This window comes from Moschus berezovskii, chromosome 1, assembly GCF_049115385.1.
Source record: "Moschus berezovskii isolate FMDL1 chromosome 1, NW_MosBer_1.0, whole genome shotgun sequence".
In the NCBI taxonomy this organism is placed as follows: Eukaryota; Metazoa; Chordata; class Mammalia; order Artiodactyla; family Moschidae; genus Moschus; species Moschus berezovskii.
The window spans coordinates 162,382,026-162,404,853 of NC_142460.1; the positions used below are offsets into that span (position 1 = coordinate 162,382,026).

Genomic DNA, 22,828 nt, shown 5'->3' on the forward strand with positions numbered 1-22,828 from the left:
TGGTTCACCTTGCTTAAGTGAACCATGAATAAGAATAGTTTTTACATACTTGTTTCCTGCTCCCAGAATTGTGGTCCTTGACTTTCATTTTGTAAATAATAATAAAATTAAGGAAGCCAACTCTTCTAATTTCCGTGAGAAAGATTACAGAAGTGCATGCAGGTATGTGTGCATGCGCCCATGGGCGCACATTCCCCACAAGCCAGAACGTAAAGACCAGGTATGGCCCTGACCCCTGATCTTCAACCCTGCCCACGCTGATGTGTGTATGCCCAGCTGACCCCCTCTCCCTATCACTGTCCAGTCAGCAGCATTTCACAAAGCCAAGTCTGGACACCTCTTTCCTCTCTGGTGATAGGCAGGAAGGAGTCAGCAACTACCTCAGTTTAAAGAATGAGACTTAAGGCTCTTAATATTTAGTAAGGCATTTCAGATTAATAAACAAGACCAAATGATGACATAAGGAAGGAGGAACATCACTTTACTTCCATTCATTACCCTTCTCACAAGATAAACTTGTCTAAAATAAAATTTCTGTCAGCTGTTCAGAGGCCACTGCCTATCTCTAAGAACTAGAAGTTTCACATTTAGCTATGTTTCCAACTTTCTATGTTCTGGGGGCCAATTAGTCAACTAAAACCTAGCATTTCAGAAATGGCAGGGCTCTACAACGCCTGGGTAGAGCTGGGCAGTTCAGATGTGAAGCACGAATTCATCGGCAATTAGCAGCTCTGCCTCGCCACCGAGGTGACTGTGTGGACATGGCCTTACCTCGAAGCCCTGCAGAACCCATCTGGGCCTTCTCTTGCTGGTACAGATCTCTCTGCTGCTGGGTGAGTGTCAAGGTCTGCCCTTTGCTGTGGTATGTAGTACAATATTTAATCACCTGTTCATAAGCACCCTTCATAAAACAAATCTCTGGTCTGTCCTAAGAAAAAACAAAGCAAATAAATTCAAGTTAGTTTTAATTCATATACATCAGCCACTGGGGTCAAAAACAATCAGCACGAATTCCCATAATACACAGAGAAGTAACTCAAGCCTAAGGCTTTGAATAGCACCTGAACTCTGATGATTAAAAGCTCACGAGAGAGCTTTCTGCATCCTTTTTAGAACACAGCATCTACTCTGCCCCTTCAACCTCCATACTGAAGGTACGTCTACACTCAGCTCCATACTCTGAGATCTGAGCTCATGACATAAAAGGAAAAGGAAAGAGGTCTAACATCAGCCCACAAACAATGGTTCGGACTTTCTACAATGCTGTTACATGCATATATGTGAATCCATTTAATGCTCACAACCAGCTTGCAATTGTGGGTACTAGCAGACTTTTTATCCTGGTTAATATTCAAAAGCTTACAATGAAAACCCGCAGTCCCCTGCTCAACCTCCTCACCTCCAGTCCTATGCTCCACAGAGGCAAACCAATTTTAACTCTTCTGGTTGTTTTCCTTGGTACTTATCGTCATGTTTTTAATTACATTTTTACAGCTACTTTTCTATTTGTCAATTTTACACTGACTGCTGTGACAAGTGATAAGTCTGGCCACCCCCACTCCCTATTCCTTCACTCTCCACTGTTCTAATACACACAGAACAAGAGTCACCAGAGTTCTCCTCACTTTCTAACTCCTCACTGCCGAGTCAACTGACCACCAGAACAGTTCACAAATGTCTCAGCTCTCCTTGGAGGCACATGGCAGAAGTGGATTTCCTTGCCCCTCTGTACCATTCTAAAGTCTGATGTGATTTGCTTTGGCCAATAAACATCAGCAGTACTTGTGTGTCTTCCAAGTGGTGATTTATGAACCAGTCCATAACGTGGCCCTCCTCTGTCCCTGGTACAACAGTGTGAGCTCACATTGCGAGGAGCATCCATCTCCCTGGTCCCCAGGTAAGCAGATGCAGCAGAGGCGGCAGAAAGGTATAATGTTCTTTCCATGGCCTATATAAGCCAAACACACTTCTTCCTGTTCAAGTTTTGTCTTTTATACAGTTAATAATTGCCTCTTTTTTTATTTGCTTAGTTTCCTTTATACTTATTACTAATTAATTCCAAGCTCTTCCATGTCATATTGTAAAGCACCTCTCAACGTATTCTGCACATGATCCAATGAGCAGGTAAGCTATTACTCCTCCTGTATGATGTCTGAGGACCTCCTGCCTTTCCTTTTCTAGCTCATTCCCAGGCTTGCTACACAACTGGCATCCTGGAGCTTCCCTTCACCTCTCCGTTGGTCAGAACTCACTGGGTTCTAAGTCTCCCTTTTCCTTACTGTATACTCTTACCTTGGAATAACTTATCCAGGTACATGCGCTATGCATTTTGAGACTTGTGTGAAAACATTTTTATTTTGCCCCCACATATGGAAGTCCAGCTGGGAAGAGACCTCCTCTCTCAATTGAAGGCTCTATCACCTTCCAGCCTCTAGTGTATAGAGTTGCATCTGGAAAGCCTAAGAAGCCACCTAACTCCTAATCTTTGTGTACACTCCCTTCCCCTTGCCCTTCCTCCCCACCCTAACAACCTCTGAAATTGTTTAGAATTCTCTCTCAGTGCCCTCAAATTACTTGAATCAGGAGCTTTGGTGTGTTTATTTCCTCACCCCCACCCCTCTGTAACCTACTCACTGTGCAAAGCAGCCAGTGGGCAATTTTATTCTAGAAGCTGAAGTTCTTCCTCTAGAAAATCTCCTCATGTTGTTAAACTCTTGTCGTTTTCTGTCACCACTATTATGTGGATGTTGGAACACCTACATTTATTTTCTGATTTTCACACTTTATCTTTTATATTGTCCACCTTTTTGACTTCTCTACTTTCTGATAAGACTCCTTGACTTTATTTGAAAAACAATCTATTTAAAGTATTTTGTTGTCATTTTTCATGGTCTCTGGAAATCTTTAAAACCCAGCACTTTGTTTCTCTGAGATCCCTTTCTCTGTTGGCGTGGTCTGCATCTTTTATACTGAAGACTCTCCCCAAGGCTCTCACAACCCCTGTCTGTCTGTTTACAATCAAGACCGAAGCAAATAAAGGTCTAGGAACTCCAGGGTACTGCAGGGTTTATCAACTGATGGCCCTCACAGTAGAGTGATGAGACGAAGGCCAGGAGCAGGGAAACTCTTCTGGTGAACGAAGAGCTTACGCAGGACCGCTCCATACTGTAGGGATCTCCCCAGAACCAGTCAGCTTCTCTGAAACTTTTCCATCTCTGACACAGAGAATGAGGATGTGGGGAGACCTGCCCCTCCAGGCATTCTGAGAAAATAGAGTTAGTAGCCAGGACAACAACTTTCCCTTAATCATCCTGTGTTTAGTCTTAAAGCTTAATTCTGCCTTCCATGCTTGTGCCCTGGATAAGATTTCTGGTCTGGCCTCAAAAAATAGAAAAGGTACGTGGAACATTTCTATGGACTCCTTATGAAGAATTTCAACCTGATCTCCTGTTTTGAGCTCTGTACTTTAGGCCCCACCTTTAAAAGATAAACTAATAAAAGAGGAAGTATAGGAAAGTCTTATCTTTTATTCACTGGTTGTCATTTTGGTAGGTTCCAGGGAGAGAGCAGAGATAAATACAGATTGATTGTTGTTCAGTCACTAAGTCGTGGCCAACTCTTTGTGACCCTCTGAACTATACCATGCCAGGTTTCCCTGTCCTTCACTATCTCCCAGAGTTTGTTCAAATTCATGGCCACTGAGTCAGTAATGCTATGTAACCATCTCAATGTCTGTCACCTTCTTCTCCATTTGCCTTCAATCTTTCCCATCATCATCTTTTTCAATGAGTCTGCTCTTCGCATCACATGGCCAAAAGTACCGGAGCTTCAGCTTCAGTATCAGTCCTTCTAATGAATATTCAGAGTTTATTTCCTTCAGGATTGACTGGTTTGACCTCTTTTACAGTCCAAGGGACTCTCAAACATATTCTCTAGCACTACAATTCAAAAGCATCAATTCTTCAGCACTCAGACTTCTTTATGGTTCTACTTTCACATCAGTAAATGACTGCCGGAAAAACCATAGCTCTGACTATATAGACCTTTGTAAGCAAAGTAATGTCTCTGCTTTTTAATATGCTGTCTAGGTTTATCAGAGTTTTGCTTCTAAGGAGCAAGCATATTTTAATTTCATGGCAGCAGTCACTGTCCTCAGTGATTTTAGAGCCCAAGAAAAGAAAATCTGTCACTGTTTCTACTTTTCCCCAACTATTTGCCCTAAAGTGATGGGTCAGGATGCCATGATCTTAGTTTTTTTGAATGCTAGGTTTTAAGACAGTTTTTTCACTCTCCTCTTTCACCCTCATCAAGAGGTTCTTTAGTTCCTCTTCTCTTTCAGAATTTTTCAGTTTGTTGTGACCCACACGGTCAAAGGCTTTAGCATATGCAGTCAATGAAGCAGACATAGATGTTTTTCTGGAACTCTCTTGCTTTTTTGATGATCCAATGGATGTTGGCAATTTGATCTCTCGTTCCTCTGCCTTTTCTAAATCTAGCTTGAACATCTGGAAGTTCTTGATTCATGTACTGCTTAGAGAATTTTGAGCATTACTTTCTTAGTGTGTGAGATGAGTACAACTGTGCAGTAGTCTGAATATTCTTTGGCATTTGGGACTGGAATGAAAAGTGATCTTTTCCATTCCTGTGGCCACTGCTGAGTTTTCCAAATTTGCTGACATACTGGGTGCAGCACTTTAATGACACTATCTTTTAGGATTTTAAATAGCTCAGTTGGAATTGTACTCTGCCTTTCCCCGGTAGCCTATTGGACACCTTCCCACCTAGGGAGGCGGGGCGGGGGCTGCGTGGCTCATCTTTCACTGTAATATCTTTTTGCCTTTTCATACTGTTCATGGGGTTCTTGCACAAGAACACTGGAGTGGTTTCCATTTCTTCCTCCAGTGGACCATGTTTTGACAGAACTCTTCACTATGACTCGTCCATCATGGGTGGCTCTGCAAAGCATGGCTCATAGCTTCTTTGACTTATGCAAGCCCCTTCACCACGACAAGGCTGTGATCTATGACGGGGAAATGCAGGCTGTTGAATTCAAGTGAAAGTCCTCTAAAGACAAACTACTTGTTCCTGGGCAGCTTTTAACTTGGTAAGTTTCTCCTATCTGTGCCAAGCTGACCTCTTCTAGATCCTCAGTCAGGTCAACATGGATTTGGGTTCTGTTAGTTACACTGGTTGATTTTGTTTTGTAGGGAAAACTCATCAACAAATAGGAAGAAAAGTCAAGCAATCTTTCCAGATTTATTACCTGCCACTCCATACTCCTACCCTCCGACTGAAAATATTTAATATACAAGTGAGGCTAGTATATTTTAAATTGCTGAAGTCAAATCTTAAAACTTCACATGGGCCACATTACCTTGAAGTAGTGTGTGATCATATATAAAATATAAAAAACAGACCCTCCAAATAAACTCATATTCTTTCTATATCACTATATGGACAAGGGACATCAACTGAAAATTATCTAATTCTGATGCAATTTTTGAAAGCTTTAGATTACAAAACTTAAAGTAACAGGCATTTTATTTTTTATAGTTTTGTTTCCAATTGTCCCCCTTCTCTGAGGTTCATAAAAGTTCCTTTAAACACTAAACAGAAATTTATTCTTCCCCTCATCATCAGCTTCTGGCACAAGTTTAGAGTTGGGCAATTTAAAACCAATGTTTCCTACTTATTATAAGAGGGAATCTTCTCCCTAATTCCCATCTACAGAGATGCAACTGGTTTCAAATGTTGCTCACAGATAGAAACACATAACCAATTACTAATTCCTAATAAAGAAAATGTAAAAATAACAACTATATATTTTTCAGGGCAAAGTAAGCTTTACACATCAAGCTGGTAATAGCAACTATAAGTAATATGATTATACACTGTAGATTTCACGACTCAATATATTGTGTAGAAATTTCTAAAGCACCTAGAAATATGGCAGAATTTTGATATATCAGTGTATTTCATTTTGCCAGTTTGTAAGCTGGACCAACTAACATGAATCATACACATTTGGTAACCACTTTTCCACAAGAGAATGTGGTTCTGTTCAGTCAGAAGACAAGACATTCTTCAATGGAAGAACACAGACAACAGGCAGTCAGCAGAAACCTGTCACCAAGAATAAAAAATGTGTCAAAAGACTACGTCACAAGCTCCAGGACACTGAGACCAGGCTCCAGCTCATTTCAGTTGTTTGCTCACGTAGCAAAACCGACATGTTTGTGCATAAATTCAAAGAGAACACAAAACAACTGGGGCTGAGTCTACTATGAATGACACACACTTCAGAGCTGGTCTGTGTTATGGTCTATGACAGCTTAAATCTAAAGGTGCATAGTAAATGAAAAATAGTAGTCTAGTTAAACAATACAGAGTAAGTTTTCTTTAAATGGAAGCATACCTGCTGTGTTCGGTGCACACACTTAACAGCCATCCACTTCTGCTCAGAGCTAAAAGGGTATTCAGCTTTTCTGATATAATCCTGTTGAAGTCCATCAAGACCCATCTATAATCGCACAAAAGAAAAGTTAATTCTCACCAACTTTTTTCCTTTAACAAAGAAATGGAGTCACAACTTGCAGGGAAGCGGGTTAGATACCCGGATTATTTTCAAACAGCAGCACTCCACCTAAACATACTATACTTCTCTGAAAAGCAGTACACATGTTCAATGTGAAAGCCTGTATAATATAGATAGCACAGGGCACACTGAACTATATGCAGAGCAAAACTTCAACCCTGACTATATCAAAATCTCAACTGGCTCAAACTCTGGGAGGAAGTAGAGTAAGAAATAAAGGTGTCCAGTCAATACATACTGTATAATTAATAGAAGTTTCAAACTCAACTCCTCGATTCTGAAATAGGGTAGATACTCAAATCTACCCTGCCTGCTGCTGCCATCCTACACCCTCTCACCCTACCACTGACACGCTGACTACTACTAATGCCATGCAGTAGTATGGCATTAATATTACTCAAAAATATTCCTCAAATTATTCAAAAGTCAAGTTTACTGCTCCTTTCTGGCTTTTAAATGTCCTCCAGTAACCCACCACACAGCCAACTCAACAAGCCTCTAGGCCACTCAAACTGTTCATTTCACCTAGGCTAACCAATTCAAAAGTCACAATCCTTTCAAAGTTCAGGTTCCAAGTCTTGAAAGTGCACTCTTCTTATACATGGCTCAGTGTTAAGACTGTCTGCTACCTTGATCTGCCTTTTATTTGTTCCAGTCTGTCACTGTTGACTTCCTACCTAAACTGTGAAGTCCCCACCCATAAAGAGGTGGTTTCATGTTCTTTATTTCTCAAAAAGAGAAAGTTAAACACAATAAATACTCATTATTTAACTTTTCAATATTTTTTAAAAAGTGAGACTATGCTATTTTTAGTTACAAGGAAAACAAATGGTAAAGGAAAAAGGAAAGTGACTTCTCGTTAAGGAAGTATATACATTATAAAACCACCAATTTGACTTTATCAAATTAATACTATAACAACCTACATTTCTATACTGAATCTCAACAGAAGCAACCTCACTCAGAGGCATCCTATTTTATATACATTTCCTAAAACTGCTCTTAAAAGCAGTTTTATTTTTGTTATGGAGTGACAGGTTGGACTTTCAGGTTTCTCATTTAATCAACTGTAGGACTTAGAAAAGGAGATCAACTGGGGTAGAGTCACTGAGATTAGCACCCTATCTTCCCAACAGAAACGCTATCTCTACATTCATTTTAAGAAATTAATAATGGAAGGAAAGGGAAGACTGAAAAAAGAAAAGCTGACTTCTCATGTTGCCCTTAATATCTTTACATGGGAAGAATGTTGTATTATATTTCATGTTTGAAAATTGGCACTTATCAGCAATTACACATATTTATAAAACTTTTCATACAACTACTCTGAATATTACGAAAAGCAAGAACATTTCTTTGTAAGACTAAACCCATCACTGGTCATTAGTTTGTATGCTGCATGTAGGAGATAGAAAGTTATAGTGAAAACCCTCATGCTCTGTATTTCCAGAAAGACTACAACTGGTTCCCAAAAGGCAGTTCCGTTCCGTTCCGTTCCGTCGCTCAGTCGTGTCTGACTCTATGCGACCCCGTGGACTGTAGCCTACCAGGCTTCTCCGTCCATGGGATTCCCCAGCCAAGAATACTGCAGTGGGTTACCGTTTCCTTCTCCAGGGCATCTTCCCGACCCAGGGATCGAACCCGGGTCTCCCGCACTGGAGGCAGACGCTTTAACCTCTGAGCCACCAGGGAACTATGAAATCCTGTGCATCTTCTTCACTCCACACCTAAAAGCCAGCAATACTCAATTCCATGGCTTCATATTCTCTTGTGAGAGTGACGTTTTGACATGTCAAAGAAGAGAGGACCAGGCACATACCTTCATTGCAAGAGCAATTAAGGCTCCTTCCGTTGGTTTCCCCATTAGAGTGTTATTTCTAATTACAGCATCATTGCACACACAGCCAGCCTAAGGGAAATACACAACTATGAACTCATCACTGCATCCTAAGTCATTATGAAGAAAGCCATTTTCTTATAAAGAAAGCAGTATTTACCTCAACAATTCTGCTAACAGATGGGTTATAGAATCCATGAACAACATCACCATCAACAATCACTTCCCCAAATGGATTGTAGCCAACTCCAGTAACCTATGGAACATAGAGTCAATAATACGCTAGAGTAGGCAGTGACGATACTTATGAAAACAGAAAACTGATGAGCTGTGTTCATCATGACTCTATTAAAAGTAGAAAAGCATTTAAATTTATCTAAAAGAACATTTACTAGTAAAAGGAACAGACAGTAATTTTCACTACAATGATAAACCTACAGTTAATTCCATACAAATAATTTATTATGCTAATTAATTATAATACATAGAACACTGTAAGTAAACAATATAATTGCTAATATAATTAATATAACCTTCTACTGCTTCTACTTAAAACATACTATAAAAAGGGAAAATAAACCATGAAAATCTCTCTATATAAGTGAGTTTAAATTTACATAACAGATGCTAAAGCTGAAACTCCAATACTCTGGTCACCTCATGTGACGAGTTGACTCATTGGAAAAGACTCTGATGCTGGGAGGGATTGGGGGCAGGAGGGGAAGGGGACGACAGAGAATGAGATGGCTGGATGGCATCACCGACTCGATGGACATGAGTCTGAGTGAACTCCGGGAGTTGGTGATGGACAGGGAGGCCTGGCGTGCTGTGATTCATGGGGTCGCACAGAGTCGGACACGACTAAGCGACTGAACTGAACATTACTACTACTACTACTACTAAGTCACTTCAGTCGTCTCCGACTCTGTGCGACCCCATAGACGGAAGCCCACCAGGCTCCCCCGTCCCCGGGATTCTCCAGGCAAGAACACTGGAGTGGGTTGCCATTTCCTTCTCCAATGTGTGAAAGTGAAAAGTGAAAGTGAAGTCGCTCAGTCGTGTCCGACCCTTAGCGACCCCACGGACTGCAGCCCACCAGGTTCCTCCATCCATGGGATTTTCTAGGCAAGAGTACTGGAGTGGCTTGCCATTGCCTTCTCGGGAACTGAACATTACCTTACATTTATTATTTTTATTTATTTATTTTTATTTAATTTATTTTTTTTATTTTACAATATTATATTGGTTGGTTTTGCCATACATTGACATGAATTTGCCCCAGGTGTTTTTACATTTATAGGTGTGTGTGTGTTAGTCGATCAGTCGTGTCCAACTCTTTGTCACTCATGAACTGTAGCCCATCAGGCTCCTCTGTCTATGGAATTCTCCAGGCAAGAATACTGGAGTGGGTTGCCATTCCCTTCTCTAGGAGAGCTTCCCGACCCAAGGATTGAACTCAGGTCTCCTGCATTGTAGAAAGATTCTTTACCAGCTGAACCACCAGGAAAGTCCTACATTTATATAACACTACAATTTGCAAAGAATTCCAATCTATTACATTTAACATTCGTGACAAACCTTATGACCTAGACAAAAACAGAGTTCATTTTGTAAATATGCAAGGCTCAGAGATAAGTGATTTAGCCTAGCACTTACCAAGTACTTTAACATAGTATGCTACATAACAATTTTAAAAATCTGATACAGAGACAAGTCAGATACTTATATATGGCGACAACAAGCCAAGCCAAATACAAGCTAAATTTCACGATAAAAATAAGGCAGTTTAAGGGAATTAACAGTTAATGCTTGACATACAAAATTCTAGGCTTAGAACAAAAGATAAAATTTATACCCTACTTTCATACTTGGACCATATAAGCACATGTAAACCCAATGACCCTTCTGAATCATCCAGAAAAGACACATCCAACAACACAGCACTGGGTATCCTAACCAAATCTAACACCCTACAGTCTCACTTTAAGGCCTAGTAAAATAAGGTTAAACAGACCCAAGTACAACTTCTGTTAATTTGTTAAATTCTTCCTTTGCTCACAGAACTGGCTATTAATACATTTTAAAATACTGTTCCCATAACAAGTAGTATTAATGAAAATTCCAGTCAGAGATTCTGCCACAACTAGCTGAGATTAAAACTTGTCCTCATACAGTTTTAAAATTAACCAATGCACATACACTAACATGCACTTTAGGGGCCATTCATATATAATTTTTAAAGTAGAATAATTCATGCATTCATTTATTCTTTCAACAAGTATTACTAGTACAAAGCAGACCCTGTGGTGGGCACCAGAATTTCTGCTCTATTATTCTCAGGGTATCATGGGAAGAGAGACAGAGGATTTCACCTAAACAAAGAGGTAGGGAGCTATGAAAACATATAACACAGGATGAGTTCTAGGTGATCAGCAAAGCTTTTCTGAAGAAAAGGTTAGAAATGAGGTGCAAAGGATAAAGAAGCATTAAACTATCCTAAACAGTGAGAAGAGCACCAAAGGTCCTTAAGTAGAAGGAATTCTGTCACACTGCAAGAACCATAAAGTCAGCGTACTTGGTCGATGGAAAGCCAAGGGGAGATATAGACTGAGGAAGGAAGTACAGGACAGAACCCACAGAGCCGTGAGCAGCCCCACTTCAGGACCCTGGTCCTAATGGGAAGCCACTAAAGCATCTTCATTTAGGGAATTCTGAGAGGTTCCCTTGCTGCAGATAGAGCAAGGGTCCAGAGTCTGGTAACAGATGGATGCAGAGACAGACAGAAAGGTGTTGAGAGAGGTCAACACTTCTGCACTGCACAGCTGGAGCAGGATCAAGACTTGGGAGAATCATATGGGATGGAAAAATACTCAGCTGTCAACTAACTTGTACCCTTGTGAAGACACTGCAATGGTTAGTAATTCTAAACACCAAGACTCCTAAAAAGGAATTCTGCTGTTAAAAAAAACATCTACAGAGTACCTCAGCACGCAGGCCATCCGAAGTAAATATGTGGGTAACAGTCATTTCATTCTTGGTCAGGGTTCCAGTCTTATCCGAACAAATCACATTACAGCAACCTGAAGAATAAATGACTATAAGTTACCAAGAGTCATTAAAAAAAATGAAAGTTTACATTGAAAACAAATTAAATACTCTAGAAAATTGCCTTGCTTCTCTGAATATTGTAAAACTCAAACTCATGAATAATTTAGGTTGTTTTCTCTAATAGTGTCTACTGTAGCATAAGGTAGTTTCTGGAATTAAAAAGATACTGATAAATGCTGAATTTTTTTTAATTTAGTTGAATTTCTACAAAGCTACTTGATATCAACTTTATATAGCAACTTTATATACTATATTTTCTAGAAAGTTTCAAGGTTATCTAAATACAAACTCATGTAATTTTTTCAGCAAGTATTTTAAGGAATTTTTGCCTTGTCAATATTAAACTACAAACTAGAAGCTAAATTTAACATTTTTTAATTCCTAAATAAAAAGAAGCTTCATAATATACATAAAGTTACCAAAATTTTCATATCATATATAAAATTACATTATAGCAATAGAACTACTGTATACTTACTGTCCTTAATAAATTCAAGAATGACAGTTTAGGATCTATCACTATCAATTATTTTTTTGAGATGTCAAAAAAGAATAATTCCCTCTAATTCTACAGTTGCATGTTACTTCATTTTAATATATATATATTATTGTAGTATAGTTGACTTACAATGTTTCAAGTACACAGCAAGTTAGTTCAGTTATACAAATACACATTTATTATTTTTGAAATTATTGTCCACCATAGGTTATTATATTGACTATGGTTCCTTATGCTATATAGTACACCTTTGCTGCTTGTTGTACAACTATTTTTTAATTAGAAATCTAGCATTCTATTCATAATAAGTCAAATAAGCAGAACCAAAATATTGTAATTTTTTAACCAAGCAAAAATTCATGTTATGCTCAAAAAACTATAAAGCATATATATATTATGTATACCAAAGCTTTTCTACAATGCTTGATAAAGACTTGAAAAAGAACATCCATAAAATACTGGAGATATTGGAGAACATAATGAACTAAATGAAATGGGAGCACTGAATGTGAAACAGAAAAAGTGAAACAAACTAGGTAAGATCATCATACAGTCCAGTTGTTTTTACACATGACTGCTCATTTGAAATTCATCTCGAGCTCTGGAGAAAAAAATCAATACCAGAGCATTTGGATTTTTTCAAAAAATCTCAATACTTCTGACATACATCTGGAGTTTAAAAAGTGATCATAGGTTTTTCTAATAGAGCCTAATGTTGGTGATATAGAGTTCTACTATTCTTCTGTTGACCAATCATGATACAAAGGTACTAAGAAATAGTTACATAATCACAAGGTTTATCAGTTTTCACACTCAATAGCCAGACAAAAAATAAAAGATAACTACAACTGCAAGCCATAATGGGAACATGATTAATTAAACAATATAAAATAACTACATACAATTTGGGGGTGGGGGGTCAAGCAGAGTGATGTGGTAAGTGGAAGTGCATACATGCACATTTTCATCAGTCTATGTCTTTTGGTGTGTTTAATCCATTTACATTTAAGGTAATTACTGATTTGTATACACCTATTACCATTTTCTTAATTGTTTTGGATTTATTTTCTGTAGGTATTTTCCTTCTCTTGTGTTTCCTGCCTAGAGAAATTCCTTTAGTATTTGTCGTAAAGTTGGATTGGTGGTGCTGAATTATTTTAACTTTTGTCTGTCTGGGAAAGCTTTTCATTTCACCTTCAAATCTGAAGGGGAAACTTGCTGGGTATTCTTGGTTGCAAGTTCTTTCCTTTCATTATTTTAAATATGGTGCCATTCCCTTCTGGCTTGAGAAATTTCGAGAATTTCAGCTGATGCCTGATGGGAGTTCCCTTATGTGATATTTGGCATTTTTCCCTTGTTGCTTTTAATATATTTTATCTATGTCTTTAACTTTTGTCTGTCTTGGTGTGTTCCTTCTTGGCTTTATCCTGTCTGGGACTCTGTGCTTCTTGGAATTGGTTGACTATTTCATTTCCCACATTAGTGAAGTTTTCAGCTATTATCTCTTCAAATATTTTCTCAGGTCCTTTGTCTCTTCCTTCTCCCTCTAGGACCCCTGTAATGAGAATGTTGGTGCATTTAAGTTGTCCCAGAGGTCTCTTAGACGGTCTTTATTTCTTTTCATTCTTTTTTCTGTATTCTGTTCTGTGGCAGTGATTTCCATCATTCTATCCTCCAGGTCATTTATCCATTCTTCTGCCTCAGTTATTCTACTGATTCCTTATAGTGTATTATTCATCTCGGTTTGCTAGTTCTCTAGTTCTTCCAGGTCTTTGGTAAATATTTCTTGCATCTTCTCCTTTGTTTGCCCGAGATCCTGGATCATCTTCACTATCATTATTCTGAATTCTTTTTCTGGAAGACTGCCTATCTCCACTTCATTTAGTTGTTTTTCGGGGATTTTATCTTGTCCCTTCATCTGGGACATAACTTTCTACTTTCTCATCCTAACTTTCTCTAAAGCGGTTTTTGTTTTAGCTGCTGTGGGACTGTGGTTGTTCTTGCTTCTGTCTGCCTACAGATGGAAGAGGCTAAGAGGCTTGAGTAAGCTTCCTGATGGGAGGGACTGGCAGTGGGAAAAATTGGGTCTTGCTCTGGTAGGCAGGGCCTTGTTCAGTAAAACATTAATCCAACTATCTGCTGGGGTTACCGCCCTTCCTGGTAGTTATCTGGCCTGAGGTGACCCAGCCCTAGGATCTAAGGGTTCTATAGTACGGTTAATAGTGACCTCCAAGAGGAATTAGCCCAAGGGGGGACCTTCCCGGACTGCTACCACCAGTGCCTCCATCCCTGTGGTGAGCCCCCACCCACACCTCCACAGGAGACCCTCCAACACTAGTGGGTATTTTTGGTTCAGTCTCCTGAGGGGTCACTGCTCCTTTCCTCTGGGTCTTGGTGCAGGCAAGATTTTCTTCATGCCCTCCAAAACTGGAGTCTCTCTTCCCCTAAGTCCTGTGAAAGTCCTATAATCAATCACTCGGGCCTTCAAGGTCAGATTACCTGGGGATTCTGAAAGAGCTAATTCATAGGTAGGTTGATCAGGAGTCCAGGGCCCTCAAGAAGGAGAAAGGAACAAACTTTTTTCCTCTACATTCCTTCATCCTTGTCACGTTTTTTTCTTAAGCTCTGAGTGGTTATGGCAACAATCTAGTTCTTCTAAGACTAACGTTTTTAAGCCCAGAGCTAATGATTACACAAGAAAACAACTCATCTTACTCAAGGGTATGTTTTTCCTTAAAAGGTGTACTAATGATTATATAATAACAGTGCATCTTGCTCCAGAACATGTTTCTCTTTCTTAAGACCCTTCTGACTAATCCTGTTATCTTAAGATGTATGTTGTCGGAGTGGGTCTAGTAAGACCTTTCTATTATTGGTTGTTCAGTCAGTTCAGTTCAGTTCAGTCACTCAGTCATGTCCGACTCTTTGCGACCCCATGAATCACAGCACGCCAGGCCTCCCTGTCCATCACCAACTCCCAGAGTTTACCCAAACTCATGTCCATTGAGTTGGTGATGCCATCCAGCCATCTCATCCTCTGTCTTCCACTTCTCCTGCCCTAAATCTCTCCCAGCATCAGAGTCTTTTCCAGTGAGTCAACTCATCGCATGAGGTGGCCAAAGTATTGGAGTTTCAGCTTTAGCATCAGTCCTTCCAATGAATACCCAGGACTGATCTCCTTTAGAATGGAATGGTTGGATCTCCTTGCAGTCCAAGGGACTCTCAAGAGTCTTCTCCAGCACCACAGTTCAAAAGCATCAATTCTTCGGCACTCAGCTTTCTTCACAGTCCAACTCTCACATCCATACATGACCACTGGAAAAACCATAGCCTTGACTAGACGGACCTTTGTTGGCAAAGTAATGTCTCTGCTTTTTAATACACTATCTAGGTTGGTCATAACATAACTAACAAAAAAAGTAACCAGAAAGTATGTAAGGCCTTGATAAGATTAGCCTGTGAGGCACTCTCTGCCCACTTCTGATGTCTGTGCCAGAAGCGTTCTCAGTCCCTTTCTTACTGTAATAAATCTTTTGCCATAGCAAGTTTTGAGTGACTGAAGCCAAGTCTCTGGTCCCGAAGCAAAACTGTCTCCTTCAGAGATCACAAATCTGAACCGTTCACCATAAGTTATTAATTCCCATCCCTTTGTCGGATCCCCAGGGTCAGAAGCCTGATGTGGGGTTCAGAACCTTTACAATAGTGCAAGAACTTCTTTGGTATTATTGTTCTCCAGACTGTGCATCACTCACCCAGCAGGTATGGGCTTTGGTTTTTATCGTGATTGTGTTATCCCACCATCTCACTGTGACTTCTTGTTTGTCTCTGAATATGGGATATCTTTTTTTGGTGGGTTCCAGTGTTCTCCTTCAACAGCTAGTTGCAGTTTTGGTGCTCACACAGATTAGCATGCGCATTTCCTTCTACTCTGCCATCTTGAACTGAAAGTCACTTTATTTTTTTAAAACATGATTAAAGCTTTAGAATACTCCATGATGCAGAAAGATTTAAAGTTCCCTTACCTGAGTGATATGAATTTTTAATGACCTTTTTTGGTTAGTAAAACCATACTCAACATTGCTATATGTCCACCACCAAAATGTAAACCTCTAAGACAAAAGTTATAAAACGCTAAGATCTCTGCTAATGTAAACTAACATGTCAATGGACAAGTATGCCCTAACCAGAGACTTACCCAGAGTTTCAACAATAGGTAGTTTTTTCACAATCGCCCTCTTCTTCACCATTCTCATAACACCAAGGGCTAGAGTCACTGTGACCACAATGGGAAGACCTTCAGGAATTGCTGCTACAGCCAAACTGTAGCCAATAAAGACACAGCATTTAAGTATAAATTCAGTAGTACCCACAACAATAATTTCAATTAGCTACTACTTAGAGACTAAATAATGTAAAATCAATGCTGTCAAACCCACAAAAGACCTTAGTATGAGGAAAAGTTGATTAACATTTATTGGCCACCTACAAGCTACCAGATTAAGCACAGTGATTAAAGAATATACATTCTTACATCACACTGCCTAGATTTCTACTCCAAGCTTCAATTTTTACCTGTGTGACCTTAAGCTATTATGCCTCCACCCCTGTAGTTCAGTTTCCTCATCCAGTGAGATGGTGGGATAACACAATCACGATAAAAACAAAATATAGTGACAGGTGTTCACACAAAAACTTGTACATGAATGTTCACAGCAGCATTATTCACAATACTCAAAAGATGGGAAGAGCCGAAATGTTCATCAACTGATGAATGGTAAATTGTGGTGTGTGCCCATACAAGGGAGCACATAAAAAAAGAAGAGAGTACTGATTCATACTACAAATGGAAAAACCTTGAGAACACCATGCTAAGGAAAGCAGCAGGACATATGTTGCAAGATTTCACTTATATGAGATGCCAGGAATAAGCCAATCCAAAAAGACAGAAATCTGTTTAGTGGCTCCCAGCAGGCAAAGAGAGGGCAGAATGGGGAATAAACAGGCACAGGGTTTTCTTTCAGGGGTGATTTAAAAGTTCCAACACTAGATGTTGGTGATGGTGGTAACAATATGAATGTACTTAACACCACTGAACTGCATACTTTAAGGGGGGGAATATTTTATTGGTATGTGCATTTTATCACAACAAAAAATTAATTACTTCATTATTTCTCTTCATAACATTAAAAAGAAAACCTTCAAGATAAAACTCTACTTGTCCCATTCCAGGTATTATTCCCTGACTCTGGGACAGATGAGGACTGATACACATCCATCCTTCATTCTAACACTGCTCCCTGCACTCCCCTCTACTGCTCAATTTCTATTACCAACTTTTTCTTTAGCATGCTCTAACTTGTTTCTGCCCCCTTCTGATGTCTGTGTCAGAAGCTTTCTCTGTCTCTTTTATACTCTAATAAAACTTTATTACACAAAAGCTCTGAGCAATCAACCTTGGTCACTGGACCCAGATTGAATTCTTCTCCTCCGGAGGCCAAGAATCCCGGTGTCTTTTGTGGTTCAGCAGCAACCTTTCATCTTGAGGGCTCATCTGAGATTCTTCAGGACAAGGTAGAAGGCTTGGAGCTCTAGTTCTTTATTCTCCTAACAAACATGTTTTCTGCTGTATTTTACTAACTCTATAGTGTGCCTGTGTGAATGAACAACACACTCTGCTCAAAGCAAATGAGGAGCCCTGCTCAGTGGTTCTGCGGTGACCTCATACAGCTTATGGCAGAAACCTTGTCGGGGGTTTATACCAACCTGCCAATGGACTTCCCTGGTGGCTCAGATGGTAAAATGTCTGCCTAATGTGGGAGACCCAGGTTCTATCCCTGGTCGGGAAGAAGGAAATGGCAACCCACTCCAGTATTCTTTCCTGAAAAATCCCATGGACAGAGGAACCTGGTAGGCTACAGTCCATGGGGTCACAAAGAGTCAGACACGACTGAGCGACTTCATTTTCACACTTTTAACTTGCCTATCATTACACCGTGTTCTACAACCATCATCAATTTTTTATAGGTTGATTCTAAAAGCTAAAATAAATAATATTTATAATTACTGGCTGAATAGTACATATACTGTATAACCAAGAAATATGTGTTATCATTAACACTTCGTTTTCTCTTTTGAACCTCTAAGTACAAATAGAATCTTCTTTACTTATGTTTCTATTAACTCTCACTGTATCAACAAAGACAGCTATCATCATTTATAACTTAGATCCAATGGGCCTTCTCATTCTTTTGTATTTAAATCGTTTTATAAATAACTTACAAAGGAACAGAATGGATTATGAAAAACTTCATAAATTTTTATTTGAATTTTAACCCCAAACTATACTCTTGGATTTGAAAGTATATATATCTGAACTGGATAATGTCCTTTGAATGCAACTGCTCATGAACTGTCATGAATAAACCGAGAACATACTTACCTTACAAAATAGTGATTTCAAATTAAAAAACCATTTTTAACAGGTTGTAGGTTTATCAATTCTGGTTCCTCTGTTTGCATCTCTCTCTAAAATATAACACTTCTGAAAATGCTGATAATTCATAACTTTTAGGATAGTCATCTTCGTTGTAACACAATACTACACGACAAATTCCTTGCTATAGAATGATTACCTGTAAGAGAATGCCTGTCCCTCTCCTTTTATCCTTAAAAATAAAGCAGTTCAGTGAATTCCCTGGTGGTCCAGTGGTTAGGACACAGTGTTTTCACTGCAATGGCCCAGGTTTAATCTCTGGTCAGGGAACTAAGCAAGCCATACAGTGCAGGTTAAAAAAACAAAAAAAAGTTTAGTCATTAATTCAGGAGTTTGAGAAAATCTAGAGTATCATCATCCAAGGGTTCGGTACTGAGATTTCACTTATATAATGATTCAATTTCACCTTCACCATTATAGCCTAGAGTGGTTGCTGCTTTGCATTCATCTTCTGGTTTGTGTAATAACTATGAAAAATCTTCTGTCAATTCTTATTTGTCATTATGGTTTAAAAAAAAAAAACTCAATGTCTCAATTTTGTTTAATGAATGCAAAAAAAAAAAAAAAACCCAAAATTTTATCCCCAGACTCCTTTTATACCTTTTTAAATGATCATGTAATACTTTGGGCAAAATAACAAGAAAATTAGAAGATAAAAGAATAATGATTTATTTATTATTAGAGAAGAGACAGGCTACCCACTCCAGTATTCCAGGGCTTCCCTTGTGGTTCAGCTGGTAAAGAATCCACCTGTAATGCGGGAGACCTACGTTAGATCCCTGGGTTGGGAAGATCCCTTGAAGAAGGAAAAGGCTACCCACTCCAGTATTCTGACTTGGACATACAGTCCATGGGGTCACAAAGATTTGGACAGTAGTTTTAAAAGCTATTTATTCTTCTGCTTCCTCATTGTTTTACTCATTTTTAGCACAGCTGGAAATATTTGTTAAAATTACTGTTAGGGTAATAAGAAAGCAAGATATTTCAAGGCATAACAAAAATAAGGTCACTAAAGATCCCATGTGTATTTTAAAATTTATAAAAATGCAATAGACCCATATGGTCATGGTGAAATAGAATGAGTTTTATTCTATTAAAAAACTGTTCAAATGTTTGCTCTCTTGGAGGACCCTGAGAATAAAAGTAGGAATAAAAGTCATGATGTGTTAATCTTCATGAAGTACTCTTTAAAAAATACTCTAAAAAAATGAGTCCAATAGATGATATACCAATGATTAATAAAATTCATGCCCAATTTTAAATTCATTTCATATTTAACCCAATGTTTCTTTACATATATTGAAGCTAAGAATTTCAAGTTGCATTTTTGCTCCTCCAAGGAAAAACTATACTCCTTCACTCAATCACAAATATCTTTTAACTTCTTATTCATCCTAGTTATTCCTTGTACTCCATTTGATTTTTTTTTAATCCACTGGTTTTTATTCTAAAAGTTGAACTATTACTTGCTAGACCTATCACAGAGCTGTCATCCAGAATTTCTCCATGGAGGACTGAGTGAGTCCCACTTTTTCTCACAGCCTATACAACATTGTCTTCCTTTCTTTCACTCTTGATTGGCTAGAATTCATACAAGAGTAGGTAAAGAATATATTTTCTGACTACTTGCTTACCCATTTATAATCACCTGAATTAATACTTTGGCTAGTCCTAGATTTACAGATTTAAAATCACTTCCCTCCATGTTTTAATTGTACTGCCCCACTGTCTTCTAATTTAATTCAAAGTGGCTGTGGATGAAGGTTTTAAAAAATCCTTTTTCCCCTTCTCTATTTGGTTAAATCTCTAGCTTTGCTCCCTTAGTGGTAACACTATAGCAACTATGTTGCTAGGCAATACTGCTTATGATAAAAGTTATCTCCTGACCAATAAATTATCTATGGATTGGAAGAATTATAATTATCTTATAGGAAGCCATAGCTTTGGGTTTCCTGACTGTGGTGACTCTCATAACTGACATGGTCCTATCAGGCATCCTGGAAAGTATATGTTTCCAGAGATGTTGACTCCTACAGAATATGAGGCATTTTAACCCAGGACAGCTCCTGCCCTCACATGGTCATCTCATCTGCTTGTTTGAACTGCTGCAGGGACTGCTGCAGGAACACTCAGAAGAGGAAGTTGCCCTGGGGTGTTCAGGACACAGGTACCAGGTATGACCCAGGAAAGTCTTGTGAGCTGAAATTTTAGTGGAGATTAAAAACACCCTGTGATGGAAAATGCAGTTGCTAATGAGAAGTATGATACCAGTCAAATTTTCCTCCCTTTACACATGACCTGGACTGTTTTCTTGACTTTCACAATGATGTATTTAGGCTGGAGTTTTGGTCCTCCTGCTTGGCATCTGGAGGATCCCTTCAATCTATAAAGATTCATGTCTTGCTTCATTTCTTATATAATTTCTTCTTATCTCTTTTTAAAACTCCTTTTAATGAGATATGGCATTTATTGAATTATTCTCTTTGATATGTTTATCTCCTCTGTTTTGGACATTTTATTCTCTTTTGGGAGACCATTTTGACTTACAATTTTTAAGTTGAATTTTTAATTTCAGTAATCATCTTTTTCTAAGATTTTTTTTTTTTGATGTAGACCATTTCTAAAGTCTTTACTGAATTTGTTCTATATTGCTTCTATTGTTTATGTTCTGGTTTTTTGGCCACAAGGCATGTGGGATCTTAGCCACCCAACCAGGGATCGAACTCATACCTCCTGCATTGGAAGGCAAAATCTTAACGACTGGACCACCAGGGATGTCTCTTAAAAATCATAAACTTAATAACTGAAAAAGAAAAAAAAATGTGGGTCCTGTGATCCTTTTCTACAGCAATTTGTCTGTCATGAATACAATCTCTTCTAAAATCTCTAAAAATATGAACACTTTTCTGTTCATTTTCAATTTTTCTTCTATTCTGGCACATTTGGTTTTCCTCTGAGTTGATCATTCAGTTTCCATACTGTGGTCTTTCTTTCTCATTCTCCTAGTTTTCAGTTTGGTGATCCTTAATTGTCTAAACATAAAAACGCAATATTTGGTTGGTAATACCAGATATGTAGTGTGCAGTTTCTACACGGCACACATGTAGGTTTTCATTTTCCTAGAGCTCATTTCAATATATGAATTCTGAACTATTTAAGTACAGTTAATATACTCTTCTGTGCTTGTATAAAACCTATAATGAAACATAAGCTATGCCAAACAAAAAAATGAGAGGCAAAAGACTTCAAATTATAAACAAATCATTAGAACTTACCTTACACTAATAGTAAACATTTCCAGTATGTCTTTTCCTAGTAACCAGCCAACCAACATGATGATACCTATAACAGAATCAAACAGCTATTTTCCCCTTTTATATAAAATCACCTGAGCATACAAGGAATAGAACAACAAGCTGAGGGCAGCAAAAGTTCCTTGATATAAAAGGGAAAGTTCATCAGATCACAGTTGCAAGATTTTACAAAACTCCATTAAGGAGGGAAGATTAAATTAATATTAAGGTTAAAGCTGTGTATGCATGCACACACCTAGTTTTACCTTTTGCTGCCACCGCTGCCACCCATCCTTTAAAGTAATAATATCTGAAAGTTCCCAATATAAGAGAACATTACCAGTATTTTTGTACAATGGGGGAAAAAAAGAAGACGGCACATACATGCAGGTTTTCTATTAACTGTCAGGTTTGCAAAAATAAACCCTAGAACTTTACTTCTCATAACTCAATACCCAGATACTACACATAAAATTTGTACTGCAAACCAAGAAGTATTTAGGACTTAGCCCAAAGATGATGTAAGACAACTAAAACAGCAATTAACATTTAAAAATTACTACCTTTGCAGCATTTGAAAGTTAAAAAGCAATATAAACCAAACAACTGATTCTTTACTCTCTTCTTTAATCTTTATCTTTGAAAAAGAAGGTGAGGGGAAGGGATGTACCACTGGTTTCTTGAGGAAAATCACAGCATCAGAGTTTTAATAAAACAAAGTAACTTTGTATTCTAGATCAACATGTACATTTAAAACAAGATGTCCTTCATCTTTCTGCAATTACAAAATAATGATCCAGATTGTGATCTTCTCAGATACCATCCCAAATACTACCCTGATAAAAGGAATTATGTCTGATTAATTATACCAGGGTCAAACAAACTACAATCTGTGCCCCTCCTATGTGTTTTTGTAAATAGTTTTTGTTCCGAACACAGCCATATTCATTTGTGTTGTGGTTGCTTTTGTATTGACAAAAGAGCTGAGTATTTCCATCATTGA

At 38.4% G+C, this 22,828-nt stretch overlaps 1 protein-coding gene across 6 annotated transcripts in view; it reads right to left on the reverse strand.

Moving 5' to 3' along the window:
- ATP2C1 (ATPase secretory pathway Ca2+ transporting 1) overlaps nt 1–22,828 on the reverse strand; it is a 156,846-nt gene that overhangs the window by 18,387 nt on the left and 115,631 nt on the right. For all 6 annotated transcript variants that reach the window (XM_055413781.2, XM_088840647.1, XM_088840654.1 and 3 more), the window contains 7 exons: nt 21,808–21,874; nt 16,235–16,359; nt 11,415–11,512; nt 8,593–8,688; nt 8,415–8,504; nt 6,416–6,520; nt 772–928 (listed from right to left, as the gene is read on the reverse strand). In XM_055413781.2, the coding sequence (XP_055269756.1) occupies nt 772–928; nt 6,416–6,520; nt 8,415–8,504; nt 8,593–8,688; nt 11,415–11,512; nt 16,235–16,359; nt 21,808–21,874 (738 nt within the window). The remainder of the gene's footprint in view (nt 1–771; nt 929–6,415; nt 6,521–8,414; nt 8,505–8,592; nt 8,689–11,414; nt 11,513–16,234; nt 16,360–21,807; nt 21,875–22,828) is intronic.